Raw genomic sequence first — 15,210 nt, 5'->3', positions numbered from 1 at the left:
AAAGCCAAACTTGCTGGTAATAAACAGTCATTCCCTGTAGAAGATATGTAATGAAGCACAACTGCGTGGAGTGAATGAAACCGCTGGAGCGGCATTGTTCTGATGGCTGCTTCAGCACATTGATGGTGGAGGTGAGTGCCTTTTCCCCTCGTCTTCAGGAGCGTCTCTTCAGAGGCCGCTCAGGTTGAGCACACACACGTGGTTATTTGGGGACAGCTCATTGGCACGTTTATGGTCAGAGTGGTTATTTTACTGCAGCTCAACACATGTGCATGTGACAGTAAAAGAGATCCTTTTACAGGTCTGCAATGTGGTTTAAATACAGGAGATTTGACCAAATGACAATGATTAAGAAAAAACATCCGGTAAAAGTGACATTTTAAAATAAACGACTGATTTCACTCATTTGAAATGGATTAAAAACAGATTAAACAATATATTTCAAATAAAATCAGGGAATCTTTAAAAATATATTTTTAATCTTCCTGTATTTGCCTTACTATATTTTTCCACATCAAAGCAAATATTCAAAAACTTTCAGACTGTGCTGAATTGTGTAATCTTTGACTTTGCATACGTTTTTAAATATTTGTGACATTGTAAATGTTTGACAGTAATGTTTTTCAATTTTGGCAGGATATTAGTTTATTTATCCTTGTGAAATGCAGGATTATTTACAGCCTGCAGCTTCTTGGTTGCTGCAGCAACACACTGAAGCATTCAGTGAGTCTCGTAGCTTCCTCTGAGTTTGTGCACCTAGAGCATCACATTTGTGCCTTTAAAATGTATAAATACACATGATCTTACAAAGCATCTTCTACTTTTGTTTATAGGCTGTTGGCTGGTCAGCACAAAGAGGAAGCGATGGAGACACCAAGTCTGAAACAGGAAATGGAAATAGCAGAAGTAGTGAGTCGAGGAGGACTCTCCGCACTCACACACCCCTGGCCACCTGTAAAGGATCGGGTTTCTTTTGAACATGTTTAAGACGACATTTGTTCCCAATAGTTTACAGTTTTTTGAGAAACCCTGCTCCGGAAGGCTGAGCTGCCGCTTCCGAGTTAAGTTTTCTCAGGGCGGCGTTTTATGAACCTCCCGCAGGCTTGCAGGACGGACAGGGGGAGAAGCAGTGCGTGCCTTTTTAAAGCCCCTGACGGGTTTAGTGAGCCACTTGGCTTTTTATTTCGGCTCAGCTCACTGCAGGCTCCTTGTTCTTTATTGTGCCCCCTCCGTGCTGGCCTGGTGGTTGCAGATTAAGGACGTGCAGAGCAAGAGTCAGTCATTACAGCGGGTGCTTTTGTGTGTGCACGTGCTCATTTTGTGCAGTGTTGCGTGTGCGCCTGCCTTCACACGCGTTAGTGTGTCAGCAGCGCTGGTGATGAGTGACGCCGGTTGCGGCCTGCTGGGTGAAGCTTCCTACTGATAAACGACTGCAGGGACCATCTTCCTTTGCCTGAACCTCACAATGTCCTCCCTGGAGAGCAGCCACTGACAAATATTCTAACCTGAAAACCGAGCGGGCCTACAAGACAAGTGTTTCATTCTAAATATGACTTTAACCTGTTTAAAGTTACTGAAGTTCAAACAATAGCTGCCTTCAAATGATGAGCGGGATTGTGCTGCTGTTCCCGCATGCGTTTGGAGACGTCCCTCGTGAATCTCATCTCCCAGCAAACTAATATGTTTGAAGCCAAAGCTGCCACTGCCAAGTATGCGCCAAGAGCTATTTCAAATGTGCAAAACATATTGATATTCTTGGCTTCTAAAAACAAAACAAACGAAGAGAGAGGAGGAAAGAAAATCAAGTCAATGTCCCCTGGAACGGCCTCGTTTTTCTCCCTCAGAACGGTTTGAGATCACCTGGGAAGAAATTATGAACTTCCATTTTTTTTAAATGTACACACACCCGACACCGCTCCTGACATTTTAAAATTATCTTTCAGCTCAGGCTCTATTTATAGAATGGGCATACAGATTTTTTTAAATCCATGTTGGAAGGTTGAATTTGAATACTCACAAATTCTAGAGTAGCTTGAAAGGCACACATGAGCAAGCAGAAGACGAATGTGTGAAAAAACACTTTTAGTGCCCCAGATCAGCTCTGTTCACCTTGAGTTGATTTGACAAAGCTGTTCAAATCTAATGAAGGGATAGAGCACCATCCTTTCAGATGAACTCATTCTGGGTTTTAATAATGATGCTTCAGTTGACTTTATTCATAAAGCACTACACAAAGAAAAAAGAGAAAGATAACAAAAACAAAGGGAATAAATCCCTAAATATAAATTCTATAAAAACAGAAAAAACAAAGACATGCAGAACAGACTGAAACAAGCACAAGCGTAAATCTGTAAAGTCAGGTGTTCAAGCTTTGTGTTCAGCTGAATAGAAATGAGGACGGTTGTTTTTTTTTACGCAAATGTCACAAATTCTGAGAAACGTTATTAGGTTTGATCTTCTTCTGTGTTCAAATATCAGAACACCATTTTTTGGTGCGAAAGCCCGGTTGACACGGCAAGACAATCAATGCCCAATTTTTACCTTACAACCACCTTGAGGACGTATCCAATCACCAAATTAGTTCAAAAGACTATCTCATCAGATATTCCTACCTTGTGTGGTGTTTAAAGAGCGCTCCTTTCTGCTCAGACATCAGGAGGGATATTCAACACGTTGAATTGTCTAAGCCCGATATTGTCAACACACACAACACATCTTAAGGCTTACAAAGGTCTCTTGTTGTGATTTTATGTGTGTGTGAATGAGTGAATGACTGATTGTGTTGTTAAGCACCTTGGGGGGTTCCAGGACTCTAGAAGGCGCTATATCAAATACAGGCCATTTACCATTTACCATTTATCATCAATGAAACATTCCTCAAGATTACGATCAGTGTTTCATCTCAGAAAGATTTTTCTGGAATTTTTGACACATCTGAACTTGTCTTTGAACTCAGAACTTTGTGCAATGTAGCTCTACTGATTTACCCGCCGACCATGAGCTGCTCCTGTGTCCTTTGTTGCTCGGATGGGTGAGCCTCATTCACTTACTTTGACCTCGTACTGGTGTGCTTCCAGGGAATCAAAATGCAGAAGCTAGAAAGTTTCTGCTCTTGTTTAAAGGTGTGGATCACTTGTTTAATCAGCACATTTGCAGTGGTCTCTAGTAGGAATGAATGCCTTGTAAGTCGTACTTTGGGAAAAAAAGATTTGGTGCACCAGTTTTAGGAAGTGATCCCTGTCAGAGGAGAGCTTCTGCCATGTTGTGGAGTTGCTAATGCTAACAGTTCGCTTCTACTTGTCAAGCCAGGCTCTGCTGTCTCCTGAACGCTAAACCAACAACAGCCTTTCCCATTGTGATTCAAGATGAGTGAGTCAATGACTACGTTTACATGCAGCATATATCCGGGTTATGATCGGGTTAAGGTCGGTATTCGGGTTTCTGAGTTGATCAGAATAACCCGTTTACAAGCATAAATAGAAAGAGTTACCCCTAACTTGCATAACCCGATTTAAATGCGGACGTTGGGGTAGCGTCAGGACGTATGGACTACGTCCAGACGCAATATGCTGTCTCTGTACTTTCGGCCGTCAACAAAAGACATAATGTTCATACTTTTCACCAGATCGATGAAGACAGACGTTTCCTCGTCACTCCAAAAGTGTGGTGCTGTGCCGCGACTCGCCATGTTGCTCCCAACTTGTTGTTTACTTCCGGTGTTCTGGCGCATACAAGACGTCTCACTACTCAAAAGACCAAGATTCCTTGTGAACAGAGCATGCGCAGAACACACGCTTTGACGGGGATATCCCGATATGCGTTTACACGACCAAACATTCGGGTTAGAAAAGGGTTACCCCAGGTGTAGTAACCGGGTTTTTAAAGACCCGGTTATGAGCATATCCAGGTTTTTGGCGGTGTTTACATGGCCGTGCGGAACCGGGTTATTGTGAATATTCGGGTTTTAAAAGGGTTACTGGCTGCATGTAAACACACTCACTGAATGTTAAGTGATGGTGTGACGTAGATCTGTCAGGCTTTTCTAATCCTAGAGTTTCACTGTCTGTTTTCTATCAGAAGCTAATGCAGGAGATAGGTGTAGGAGGCCATTTTCATGTTCAGCCTGCATGAAAAACTCATTGACTGATTGTAATCAGAAACAATCATTAAAATAGTTTTTCAGTGTTCCACACCTGTAAATGCCAAGCATTGTTATAAAAGCTCTGGAAATCAGTGCTTAAAACCTGATTTCCAGCCATTTCCTCTGCAAGAATTGTTTGCTTCTATTCAACAACTTGAAATGTTGATTAACAAAGGCTTAGGGTTAGGGTTAGGGTATTGCAAATCTGCATTTATTTTTCCATTATTTCCTCTTGTCGTTGTCATCTGCCTTGATAGTTTTTTTGTGCAGTGAGAAGTTTTCACCACAAGATGGACGTAAGGAGTCCATGCATCTCCAACGTGTAGCAAACAACTGCGCATAAATACAACAAGACTCAATTTGAGGTGTGCCCGAAACAAAAGGAAAGGAATTTAGCTAAAAGTTCAGAACCAACAGTTAGTTTTAGTGATGCTTTGAAGTGACAGTCTGTGTGGTTGGGGTCATGCATGCTGGGAAAAATCCAAACAACTTGAGTATTAATTCCAGATATTTACTTTTGTTTGTTTTCACACTGTTGAGGGCTCCATGGGAGCAATTTCAACTGTGATGAATCTGAACAGCAGTCTCTGTGGAGTTCATTACAGTGAAAAAGCCAGTGCCCACCCCCACTGCTCGCTGGCCAAGAGGGAATCGGAGAACCCAGAGGGACGGGGTTTGCTTGTTGGGTGGAGTGGAGTGAACATACATAACTGAGTGAAAGGGTGGCTGGAGGGATGGGGGGTGTAGGGGAGGGCTGCCCAGAGAGTAGGGAGACTGTAAACACTGAGCTAATGACCTGAAATACACTAACAGCAGAGCAGTAATTAAGCAAACAAAAAAGCTCACTGCTACTGCTCACTGAAGGAAAGGCAGAACCTTTTATTGTCTTGGTGTTTTTTTTAGGGATATTCAAGATAATTTGAATTGGGGTTCTGTGCAGCGCTTTACCTGGAAGATCAGGTAAAGCAACCAAGCTGATCGCTATTTAACACAAGCAGGAGTGAAATTCTGCCCACCAGAACAACACAAACTCAAAACTCTTCAAGTTTGACGCAATGTTCGAAACCATAAAATGTTTGAATGCTAAGCTAACTGTAAAAAGCAACAATGCTATAAAGGACTTCCTTGGGTAATCCATTCATTAGGAACTTGTGTATTTAGCAACAGAACACCACTGGTATGAGAGGTTCTCTGCTCAATAATATCAGAGAAGGAGAAACAGCCGGCTGCTACCACTTCAACTGTAGGACAAACTACCAGAGTCCCAAAAAGAAAAATGCCATTTAAAGTCACAGACAATAAATGATGTTTGGACATAGAAGGCGGTGGCTGGTGTTTAGCAATGTCTTGGTTCCTCTGGCAACCCTCCCCATGTAGGGTTGAGTGTTCCCTGACTGCGTTTGCATTCAGGAGCTAGCTTTAACTTCATGATTTTGGTCCTTGACTTGGCAAGGCTGGTCACCCTGCACCCTGGATACCAATCCAGTCCGATTATTTTATTCACTTTTTTGCTGCATTCCTCAAATGCAACGTGTGAACATTTCCACACTGAAAATAAAGTCAGTATCAAAGCCTTTCACAAACACAAATCGGTCAAATGTGTTTTTCTTGGGCTTTAAAAAGATTGTTCTCTGCAAACACCTTTAAATTATATGCAAGGTGGATTCAACAGATGTTTTTGTGCTCAAGTTACATAAAAGTATTGTAATATTTTAATTTTGTTATCCCAAATTTAAATCTACAAATCTGAGCTTAAAAACAATTATCAGACTTGTCATTTTCTATTCCTTTTTAAATGCTAAATACAATAATTGTGATTTTATAAGACATGCAAAAACTTTTTTTAAATCTGTTTTTTTTTGCTGTTTACAATTTCAGTTGCATGAGACCCAAGCGGACCCAAGTTATGAAACTTGTTTATGCAGGTTTGTACGCGGGTGCTCTTTATGAACCGGGCTTCAATGTTGACATGAAAAACAATCCCAATGGTATCTATAGGCACTACTGAGGAAAGACAATCTGCTTTTTAAAAAGAAATTTAACATTTTATCTGAAGTTCCTAAAATCATCTGAAACCCCACATTGAATACAAGCACAAATTCACACGTTTTGATAGTTTCTACTCACCCTGTGTATACATTAGCTACAAAAGGGCACATTTGTGATTCACAAGTTGTGCCAAATAAACTAAAATAACTCAAAACCTTGCCTCAAATCTGTCACATTTAGACATTTAGAGAGAGAGGAGAAGTAGCTGAAGAGTTTGATGTATAATATGTGTATGGTATGTAAAGGTTGTGTCATCAAAAGACAACTGATACAGATAGTTTCTGATATAATATTTTAACGCTGATATTCAATATTAATGGGAGACTGATAATATCGACATCCCTAATCCAACCATAACAGTGCTTATTAACTCAAAAGCTCATGAAGTAAATTTTTTTTATGAAAAACTACTCACACTAAAGCACCAGGGGCCTCATTTATCAAGCTTGCTTACGCACAAAACGGGGTCGGAAAACTGCGTAAGCAACTTTCCACGCAAACTTTGGGATTTATGAAAGAAAACTTAGCAGAAAAATATGCACAACATTAAGTTGACTAAGGACCTGGCTTATGCACATTTTAGACATGGAGAGCACCTGCAGTGCTGCTGCTGAGAAGGATAAAATTATGAAATCCTGCAGCATTATCACTTGTACTGCTTCGTTTTCACACAGAACAAGACCCCCCACACGCACATACACACACGTGTACACACACATGCGCGCACACTCACACACACACAGCCTGAAGCGCAAAATACGGACAGGGGGACAGATTCAGACAGAATGTCATGCGTCTGTGACAGTGTGTGTCCTGTCACTGTAACCCGATTGATCATGCGCCCTGGCTACTTGTACAGGGGAGATCTCCATTTAGGTGACTGGTTAGCGTGTGACTTTCACCTGGGAGTCCATGGATCGAATTTCGATTGGACCATTTTTTTTATATCTGCCACAGATCTCTCTGAAGAATTCACAACATTGACGGCTTCAGCAACGCTGTGCCACTCCGTGGATTTTCTCTTATTTGTTTTGCAAAAGCACTTCCTTTCATGTCTCCACCTCACCCACAAGTACCTCAATTTCTGCTTCTGTGAAATTGCGCTTCCTTGATCTGCCTTGATCTACGGTCGCCATCGTCATTGGCAGAGCGCTGCAACAGCCAGCTTATGTAAATGCATGAGATCCACAATGCACTTTGCATTGACTATTTATGGCAGTAAGTGGGCGTGGTGAGGGTGGGATGTGACTAAAAAGCAGCTGAGAAACACTCTCGATAGTCTCCGATTTATGAAGCGGAGATTGCGTGCAGTTGTGCGTACTCCATGTTGCTGCTCACCTTTTTGGGGAACTGTGCACACTTCGTTTTGATTCAATCAAACGAGTCCCAGGAGAGGAATTAGATTTCTCTGTGCACAGCGATGTAACGTCACGAAATGGCCTGATTTTGAGACCCGCAGGTCAAGTCCACAGCCAGGTCATTTTGCCCTGGCTATGACTCCAACCTACATTATTTTCCCTCCCGGTAGACTGAAAGTCTGCACGTAGTCCCTTTAAATCAGAGCCTGCCTTCCTCACACCAGCTGGAGTCAGAGCCTGACAGATAATAAAAACTAAACAATAACATTCTCTCCTCCAAGGTCCATTACAGAGGAACTCATGAAATAAACTCCTCAATTCACAGAAGATCAGAAGAAAAGAAGATTTTCATAATTAAAGATAATCATTAAATAAACGTTTGTTTATTGCTACTTATAATAATTATAAAACAATGAAATATTCATTAATCTGTGCTTAATGATATATGCTTAGCACATTCACTGGACAAAGTCATCACCATTTGCACTCACACAAGGACAGAGGAAAGTTAAGTTAACGCATGACACATAGTTAACCTTTCACCCAGTTCAGAGACTCCAGATCAAGGAAGGCGTGTTTCTGAGATTCTTGGTAATATCCTCAAACTTGCCAACTTTTGGTTGGCTACAAAACCATAACATCAAATCTTTAAAATTAAATCACTTTGAGTGATTTGTCAGTTCGAGAGCGAGCTTCAGACCGGCCATCTGAGCAAAACCTCTTTAACAAGCAAAGATTTTGACACATTGTCAAACCTTTTAAAACTTTTTCGCACCTGCGAAGCTGATAACAACAAGATAGTTTCCTGCAGAACAAAGCTGATATTGCAAAACTCCTTCAGAGTTATTTGTAAGATGCAACTAGTTTCATCAGTAGCTGTGACCCGGAGACATCTCAGGACCAACCTGGTCGCACTAAGGTTGCTCTACCCATCTCGTGCTTGGGGTCATCACTTCTCCTGACATCTTGCATCCAGACGGGGGTCTCCAGAACGGGCGAGGTAGATACTTCAGACAGATTGCGTCTTGATGCTTTTAATAAGAAACAACTTAGCTTATTTGCAAACCAAATTCTTTTAAATCCAGAACTCAGCTCTCTGTGATATGGACATTCTGATTACGTTATATTTTCACATAAGTTCTGGACACCATCCTTTAGTTCACATCCACTCAGTAAATAATAGTTTAAACAATTTGTCAAGTCTTAATTGTTTGTAAAATAAATTCTTATTTTTATGAACCTGACTGTTTCTTGAATCAAAACGAAGTGTGTACAATTCCCTAACGAATAAAAGAATCCCAGAATCTTCTGACAACACAAATAAAGACCAGGCAAGGTGATATTCTATATTTAAATGGAGTATTACAGCTTACTGGTCTCAAGTGGTGTTAATAATATAAATAGCTCTTAAAGCAATTTACATAACCCAACAAACTATTTATTAACATTACACCTCCTTGTTGGTCAAACTCCAGGAATATCTCGACTAACCTGATAAATGAAGCTAGAAACGGTAGCAAGTCCTGTGGTTAATTAAATAATTTATTTTTTGTTCTCACAGCAAACAGCACCTGACACAGCAGCTCTCAGATCAGTTTCTGAGAAGGATGCTGGTTCCATTATTAGGTCTGATGCAGATACACACTCAGAATTAGGTGTGCTGTCCACGGTGTACAACCTTCCTCCTGTGGGAAATGAGCAGTGGTCTTCCCTGCAACTTAAGATATGAAAAAGCTGGAACTGGACAGGTGAAAAACAAAGTTATTAGTACAGTGACTCTGTGAAGCTATGAACAGAGCCATCTGTGATGAACTAGCATTCTAAACATTACAAAAACCAGTCTGACTTTCAGTATCCATATTTTGTTGGTATTTTTTCAAACCTGATGTTTGTACTTTTTTTCCTCTGGTACTTAACTGGTGTTAACCCTGTTAATGCCTTTTTTTCTCCCTCCCTGAACTTCCCTCATGTAACACCCTTTTCATCTAACTATTAAGGTAGCGCGACTCATGTTGCGAATGACCGCAGTCACCAATTCTTGTTATGTGTCTTACCCACGTATGTCTGATCTTTGAATTGTGTGTGCTGAAACTGAATTTCATTCCTCTGTATGTCCTGCACATGTGGAGAATATGACAATAAATGACTTTGAACTTTGAACTTTGAACAGGAGTACCCGAGTTTTTCCCCCCCAGAGTACAACTTGCTTTATTGATTAAATGAATGAACCACACCTTTAAAAGTGAGGCATTTTTTGGAAATCACGCATTCAAGCTAGGAAAACATTTTTGATTGTGCATCCATCCATCCATTTTCTTCCGTTCATCTGGAGTCGGGTCGCCGACGCAACAGCCTAAGTCGAGAGGCCCAGACTTCCCTCTCCCCAGCCACTTGGGCCAGTTCTTATGAGAGAATCCTGAGGTGTTTCCTGGCCAGCCAGGAGACATAGTCCCTCCAGCGTGTCCTGGGTCTTCCTTCAGTTCTCCTCCTGACTCCTCTTGATGTGGAAAAGCAGCGGGTCTACTCTGAGCTCCTCCCAGATGACTGAGCTTCTAGAACATGCTCAGATGCCCTGCGGGGAAAACAAATTTTAGCTGCTTGTACCCGCAATCTCATTCTTTCGGTCACTACCCAAAGCTCATGACCTTAGGTGAGGGTAGGAACGTAGATCGAATGGTGAATTCAGAGCTCTGCCTTCCAGCTCAGCTCTCTGAAATTTTTGATTGTATAAAAAAATGGTAGCTGACTCAATTTAATGTTCTTAAAGCTGTATTATGTAATATTTATGTTACAATGAAATCCATAACCTCTCCCTGGGTTGCCACATTACTGTGGAGGAGGGGTCTGAGTGTCCCAACAATCCTAGGAGCTAAGTTGTCTGAGGCTTAATGCCTCTGGTAGAGTCACCCATGGCAAACAGGTCCCAGGTGAGGGATCAGACAAAAAGCAGCCCACCTCTTTGGTGGGGAAGCAGCCTGAGTTGGTGTGTGAGGTTGAGAGGTTCCGACTAGATATATTCGGACTCACCTCAACGCATGGCTCTGGCTCCGGAACCAGTTTCCTTGAGAGGGGTTGGACTTTCTACCACTCTGCAGTTGCCCCCACTGGGAGGCGTCGAGCAGGGGTGTGCATACTAGTTGCCCCCCATCTTGGTGCCTGTACGTTGGGGTTTACCCCAGTGAATGAGAGGGTAGCCTCCCTCCGCCTACGTGTGGGGGACGGGTTCTGACTCTGGTCTGTGCTTATGCACCAAACTACAGTTCAGACTACCCACCCTTTTTGGAGACCTTGGCGAGTGGAAGCAGTGCGCTACCAACACTATCTATAGTGGGGACAATGTGCTGCTTACCTCTACTCAGGACGTTGTGGATCAGTGGGCAGAATACTTCGAAGACCTCCTCAATCCCACCGACACATCTTCCAGTGAGGAAGCAGAGTCTGGGGACTTTGAGCTGGCCTCTCAAATCTCTGGTGCTGAGGTGGTTAAAAAGCTCCTCTATGGCAAGGCTCCAGGTGTGGATGAGATCCGCCCGGAGTTCCTTAAGGCTCTGGATGTTGTGGGGCTGTGTTGGCTGACACAGCTCTGCAATATCGCATGGACATCGGGGGCAGTCCCACTGGACTGGCAGACCGGGGTGGTGGTTCCCTTATTTAAAAAGGGGGACCACAGGGTGTGTTCCAACTACAGGGATCACACTCCTGAGCCTTCCTGGTAAGGTTTATTCAGCGGTTCTGGAGAGGAGGGTCCATCGGATTGTTGACCCTCAGATTCAGGAGGACCAATGTGGTTTTCGTCCTGGCTGTGGAACACTGGACCAGCTCTGTACCCTTAGGGGGATCCTGGAGGGTGCGTGGGAATTTGCCCAACCAGTCTACATGTGTTTTGTGGATTTGGAGAAGGTGTTTGAACGCGTCCCTTGGGGGACACATTTTTTGAGATAGGAATTTTGTGTTTTCATGAGCTGAATGCCAAAATCATCAATATTAGAAACCATAAAAGGCTTGGACTACTTCAGTTGTGTGTAATGAATCTAATATATATGAAAGTCTAATGTTTATCAGTACATTAAAGATAATAATGAACTTTATCACAATCTGCAAATTTTTTGAGAAGGACCTGTAAATTTCACTTAGGGGTGGAGTAGTATAGTTCTGTTAAACACCCCTTCACAAGATGAATATGAGAGTTACAATAGTTTAACATTTAAATATAAACAGTAAAGAAATTCAGTATGTATGGCAATTTTTTACTAAACGTTTTTATTTTATCTCATTAAAACACAAAGTTAATGCACTGGACACTAGTGGAAGGTGACTATTTTATTATTCACTTTGATTTGTATGACTTTACAGACTCTATGAAATCTTAAACTTTCTTCCAGCGTTTTACGTTACTTGAACTGAGTGAAGAAAAAAATATGGTGTTATGAGTAGAGTAAACAGCAGATATAGGACTGCGTTTGTTGCAGCATCAACAACTAAGAGGCTGTCAAAAGAGACATTGTGAAGTTTTCAGACAACATAAATGTGTCAAAAAGACTAACATTCAAAGTGTTGAGGAGACATTTTCCCATGTTCCCCTTGAGCACGTCTCCAGTCTATCATTTAAATGATGTTTTCTGTTCTGATACGTTTGACATAACCTTACCAGCCTTCCAGTACCAGCAAAAAATGTGCAACACAACAACATTTCAACCATCAATTACTCTGTTTTGTCTCAGATTTGCTGTTGACAATGAATACAACTCTCCAATTGGATTTTAGATAAAAGTTTTTTCTTGCAAACTTGTGATGCCCTAAAAGCAGGTGAAAATTTAACTGTGTTATTTTTGAAGTGGTTTGCTCTGAGTGAATCTGTGTTAAATAGCTCCAGCTAGCAGCGGCATTTGTTTTTTTAAGTCACAGCAACATAATAAGGAGCTACAATTCATAGATTTTCAGCTTAATTACATTTTTAAATCAAATATTTGAGTTATTAATTAAAAAAAAAGGGGGATACTCATACTATATAAAACTATTTAAAAAATGTCGTATGTGAGAGAGAAATTTAGGGTTTTAGTCAGGGTTGGTGCATCATTATTGTTGATGACCCAAAACGGGTCTGAGATAAACTGAGGTCAGCTGAAGGTTGATGTTCACAGCTGTGAGTGAAATAGTCGTCAGTTAAAGAAAAGGAAACACAAAAATTTTAAACAAAAAATAAAAACTCCAAATGTTAAAGTGAAAAATTCAAAATATCTGCATCCTGGTTTCAAACTGAACATTAACAGTATTTTACTTTGAAGCTCTTTTATACGTTCATTCTGTTTTTATTTGTAATCCATTTCTTGTTTTCTAATGCAGTTTAGTAAAAAAATAGTTTTTTACCTGACATGTTTCAGCTATATCTCTGCCATCATCAGAGATCGCTGCTGTTGGTGGCGTCATTTCCAGAACTTTCTAGAAGTTCCAAATGTCACGTTTAGGAGCAGGAGGTTAGGACCCAAGATGCAGAACCCAGGATGACAAGAGGCAGGAGTGGAATTGTAAGTAAAATCCTTTATTTGGAGGAAGAACAAAAATAAATCCAAACGGCAGGGAGCCAAAATCCAAAAATCCAGGGAGTCAAAAGCACAAGAGGGACGAGCAGACTGACAGAACAAATAACGCTGACAAGCAACAATGGACCGACCAGAACACAGAGACAGACAGGGCTTAAATACACTGGGAGGAGCAATCAGGGAAACAGGAAGCAGGTGTGTGGGGTGAGCTGCTGGAGGGAAGGCAGGTGACACTAATCAACTCAATGGGGAAAACAGAAACAGAGGATGGCAAATACCTTAACACAAAACTAAACAACAATTTCCTAAAGACAGAGGGAAGGACTAACACAAACTAGCTGGAGGAGGACATGGTACATACACACACACTGAGCTGGGGACAACGAGGCTGGAGCTGACCTGGGAGGAAACAGTAAAAGATAACATCAGACACTAGACTGACACACAAACTGACACACAGAAACTGACACAGAAAAAGGACACAAGAGGGCGCCAAAGGGCTACAACATAAGACACATAACAGGGATGCAGACAAGGACACATGAGGGCGCTAAGAGAGCACAAGGGGAGCTGGGGGAACAAAGGGACACAAGAGGGAATCTAGAGAGGGATGGAGGACACCAGGAGGAACATAAAGGAAGGGGGCTGACGCAGACCATGACAGTACCCCCCCCCTCAAAGGGCGGATCCCAGACGCCCACAGGAACCAGGAGCAGGGCGGGAGGAGGGGGACCCGGAGGGAGGGCCCAGAGGAACCGAGGGACCACAGGAGAGGCGGCAGGGATCAGCAGAGTGAGGAGGCCTGCCCCTGCAGCAGATGAGGAGGCAACGGGCCCTGGAAGGCTGGCGCCTGGGGCAGATGAGGAGACGAGGATGGACCCTTGGGGGTCGGCGCCTGGGGCAGATGAGGAGACGAGGATGGACCCTTGGGGGTCGGCGCCTGGGGCAGATGAGGAGACGAGGATGAACCCTTGGGGGCCTGCGCCTGGGGCAGATGAGGAGGTGACGACAGTCCCTTGGAGGGCGGCGCCTGCTGTAGAGGCGCCCTGCAGGCTGGGCTGGGGACACAGGCTGGACCGGTGCGACCTTCAGAATCACCACTGGAACTAGAGACAGAAGAGACATCAGACCAGAGGCGACGTCGTCAGACGAGCCGACATCAGGGGAGGCGACGTCGTCAGACGAGCCGACATCAGGGGAGGCAACGTCGTCAGGCGAGCCGACGTCAGGGGAGGCGACGTCGTCAGGCGAGCCGACGTCAGGCGAGCCGACGTCAGGGGAGGCGACGTCATCAGGGGAGGCGACGTCATCAGGGGAGGCGACGTCATCAGGGGAGGCGGCGTCATCAGGGGCGGCGGCGTCATCAGGGGCGGCGGCGTCATCAGGGGCGGCGGCGTCATCAGGGGCGGCGGCGTCATCAGGGGCGGCGGCGTCATCAGGGGCGGCGGCGACGTCGTCAGAGGGGACGTCATCAGAGGCGATGACTTTGGACATGTCGTCATCAGAGGCGACGACTTCGGAACAGGAAGGGGCGTCGACTTCGGAACAGGAAGGGCCGTTGACCACCATCGACTTCGGGTCCAGATGGATGGGCTGGACCGGAGCCTCTTGGACCTCATCAGTCAAAGCAGGACGCGATGCGACCCTCAGGACCACCGCTGGAGCAGGACGCGATGCGACCCTCGGGACCACCGCTGGAGCAGGACGCGATGCGACCCTCGGGACCACCACCGGAGCAGGACGCGATGCGACCCTCGGGACCACCGCCAGAGCAGGACGCGATGCGACCCTCGGGACCACCGCCGGAGCAGGAGGCGATGCAACCCTCGGGACCACCGCCGGAGCAGGAGGCGATGCGTCCACCAGGACCACCGCCGGAGCAGGAGGCGATGCGTCCACCGGGACCACCGCCGGAGCAGGAGGCGATGCGTCCACCGGGACCACCGCCGGAGCAGGAGGCGATGCGTCCACCGGGACCACCGCCGGAGCGAGGTGCGATGCGTCCCCTTGGACCACCGCCGGAGCAGGAGGCGATGCGTCCACCGGGACCACCGCTGGAGCAGGAGGCGATGCGTCCACCGGGACCACCGCTGGAGCAGGAGGCGATGCGTCCACCGGGACC

General features: G+C 44.3%; 1 protein-coding gene across 1 annotated transcript; it reads right to left on the bottom strand.

The window, feature by feature from the left end:
- Window positions 1-9,079: 9,079 nt before the first annotated feature.
- On the bottom strand, window positions 9,080-14,906 carry LOC139071463 (neurofilament heavy polypeptide-like). Its single transcript, XM_070553963.1, has 2 exons — window positions 12,916-14,906; window positions 9,080-10,120 (listed from the first exon to the last, which is right to left on the bottom strand). Exon 1 carries the CDS (start codon window positions 14,655-14,657, stop codon window positions 13,764-13,766), a length of 894 nt encoding a protein of 297 aa, XP_070410064.1. The 5' UTR covers window positions 14,658-14,906; the 3' UTR covers window positions 9,080-10,120; window positions 12,916-13,763.
- Window positions 14,907-15,210: the final 304 nt, after the last annotated feature.

The sequence above is a fragment of the Nothobranchius furzeri genome, chromosome 8, assembly GCF_043380555.1.
Source record: "Nothobranchius furzeri strain GRZ-AD chromosome 8, NfurGRZ-RIMD1, whole genome shotgun sequence".
In the NCBI taxonomy this organism is placed as follows: domain Eukaryota; kingdom Metazoa; phylum Chordata; class Actinopteri; order Cyprinodontiformes; family Nothobranchiidae; genus Nothobranchius; species Nothobranchius furzeri.
The sequence above is the reverse complement of the archived record's forward strand: the minus strand, read 5'-3'. Positions and strand labels throughout refer to the sequence as shown.